Source organism: Gadus morhua, chromosome 9 (assembly GCF_902167405.1).
Source record: "Gadus morhua chromosome 9, gadMor3.0, whole genome shotgun sequence".
In the NCBI taxonomy this organism is placed as follows: Eukaryota; Metazoa; Chordata; class Actinopteri; order Gadiformes; family Gadidae; genus Gadus; species Gadus morhua.
Genome location: NC_044056.1, coordinates 22,559,392 through 22,561,704, shown reverse-complemented (window position 1 = coordinate 22,561,704; position 2,313 = coordinate 22,559,392). Strand labels below are relative to the sequence as shown.

The 2,313-nt window shown below is 48.0% G+C and overlaps 1 protein-coding gene across 8 annotated transcripts in view; it reads left to right on the top strand.

Annotated features, from left to right (window-relative positions):
• myrf (myelin regulatory factor) overlaps positions 1 to 2,313 on the top strand; it is a gene marked incomplete at its 5' end in the record, with an annotated part of 13,349 nt that continues 11,036 nt past the window's right edge. For 5 of the 8 annotated variants that reach the window (XM_030366735.1, XM_030366742.1, XM_030366740.1 and 2 more), the window contains 4 exon segments: positions 1 to 40; positions 1,202 to 1,397; positions 1,776 to 1,852; positions 1,931 to 2,059. In XM_030366735.1, the coding sequence (XP_030222595.1) occupies positions 1 to 40; positions 1,202 to 1,397; positions 1,776 to 1,852; positions 1,931 to 2,059 (442 nt within the window). 8 annotated transcript variants of the gene reach the window in all.

Here is a 2,313-nt window from a genome sequence, read left to right as displayed (position 1 = left end):
ATAAGTGGACGCCCCTATACGACGCCAATTGCAAAGAGTTGTGGGTTGAAATTCATTTAACCGTGACTTTAAAGTAGAAATGCTTTGATTTATATTCATCCTTGAGGAGTTCACCGCTTCAATAAACGTTGACTTTCTCTAAAGTGTAAAAAAAAAAGAAGAGAGAAGGAAAGCTTATAATGAGCCGTTCGGGGAGGGGTGAGTGTTTCAGAATGGGCTCGCAGAGATGTTCAAATTCCTGGGCGGTGAGCACTGTGGGGGAGTGAGATGGGGGTAGAGGGTGATGGTAGAGAGAGGAACGTGTTGGAAGGCTGAGTTGAGAAAGACGTGAGCGAAACGCAGCCAACTTGTTCTCAGGAAATGTCGAAATGGTGGAGATGAACTCAGTGGACCCCCGTCACAGTCCTCCACCATCATGATGATGACCTGGTGGCCCACCTGGTTTATGACACTGATCCCCAACCGGTTCCAAGCTGTAGGTCCTCTCGGGGGGTCTTTCTATGGGGGGCAACCAGTGGGAGTTCACGGTCGCCCCCCTTGTGTTGGGCTTCGCCTCTCCACTTATTATTGTCAAAGTGCCTCCACGGATCTCCAAGATCTTTATTTAAATAAATGTCAGTTAAACCATTTATATCGCTGAATATGGACGGAGCACAATGGTTGATGGAGCCTATGCCCCACTGAGAAAGGTGTTACAAACAGGGGTCAGTGTTATGAATGTTACAAAGAGGGGTCAGTATTGATGCATGTTACAAACAGGGGGTCCGTATGATGAGTGTTACAAACAGGGGGTCAGTGTTATGAATGTTACAAACAGGGGGTCAGTGTTATGAATGTTACAAACGGTGCATTCCCACCATGCATTCAAATAACAAACAGCGGCCAATCAGAGAGGTGTTTTCCTTCCCCAAGCAGGGGTTGTTCATTCAGAGAGGGTACGGTTACTCACCTGTATTTGTAGCGGCGTTCTGTTTTGAATCGCCCTCAGTGCCGCCAAAGTGAACCAAACAGACATCTTTGAGGTTGTGGAATGAGGACATTTCTTACTCCCAGACAGAGAGTACAGGATGTTAACAGGATGTTAAGTCGTCAAAGACTCATTAAAGATAAGATACAAAGTCAGTATTTTGTGCGTATCAGATAAATAATAGGAGTATATGAACCCCTTCCAGCAGTTAGATCTTCATGGTTTCTCCTCCAGGCCGATGCCCACCTATCGCGTGGACGCAGACAAAGGCTTCAACTTCTCCCTGGCCGACGACGCCTTCGTGTGCCAGAAGAAGAACCACTTCCAGGTCACTGTCTACATCGGCATGCTGGGCGATCCCAAGTACATCAAGACCAGCGAGGGCCTGCAGCCCATCGACTGCTTCTACCTGAAGCTCAACGGAGTGAAGGTACCAACAGAAGAACTCCTGCACATCACAACACACATTGACCCTGGAGCCCGTGCCCTGGTGCATAGAGCAGGACCATGAATAGTGTGATGAGGGACACCTGTGGTGCTCCTGAGAGAAGGGAGAAGGGACTAGACCTGCGGCTGACCGCAAGGGATGTAGGATCTGATCCTAGCAATTTTTTTTTTGTACGGTACGGGTTAACCTAGCAATTATTAGTGCTTGGCACTTCGCTTCTATGAGCAGTTTCACTTGTTCTATTTTCTCTTTCCTCTGACAAATGTACTTATTTGAAGTCGCTTTGGATAAAAGCGTAGACCAACAATGATTTGAAAGCCCTAGATGTAAATGTCTGAAGTCTATGTCCTCTGATCCCAGTTGGAGGCCATGAACCAGTCCATCAGCGTGGAGCAGTCCCAGTCTGATCGAAGCAAGCGGCCCTTCAAACCAGTGTTGTAAGTATAAAGGCTTTTCCCAAGTGCGCGTCACAACTGCATTCATGTCCATACGGTTGTAGAGTTTACAGTTTATAGTTTGGATTTTGTCCTCAGGGTGACCCTGCCTCCGGAGCAGGTTACCAAGGTGACGGTGGGGCGGCTGCACTTTAGTGAGACCACGGCCAATAACATGAGGAAGAAGGGCAAGCCCAACCCCGACCAGAGGTACCAGACATCCCAGGACTCAAACTGTATTCATGCACCGCGTTCTGTGCAAAACCTAATTTACTCTGTGTGTTACTGTGCACGTGTACATGTGTGTGTGCATGGGTGTGTGTATGTGTGCGTATGTGTATGGGTGACTGTGTGTGTGAGTGTGTGTGTGTGTGTGTGTGTGTGTGTGTGTGTGTGTGTTGTGTGTGTGTGTGTGTGTGTGTGTGTGTGTGTGTGTGTGTGTGTGTGTGTTGTGGGTGACCCTT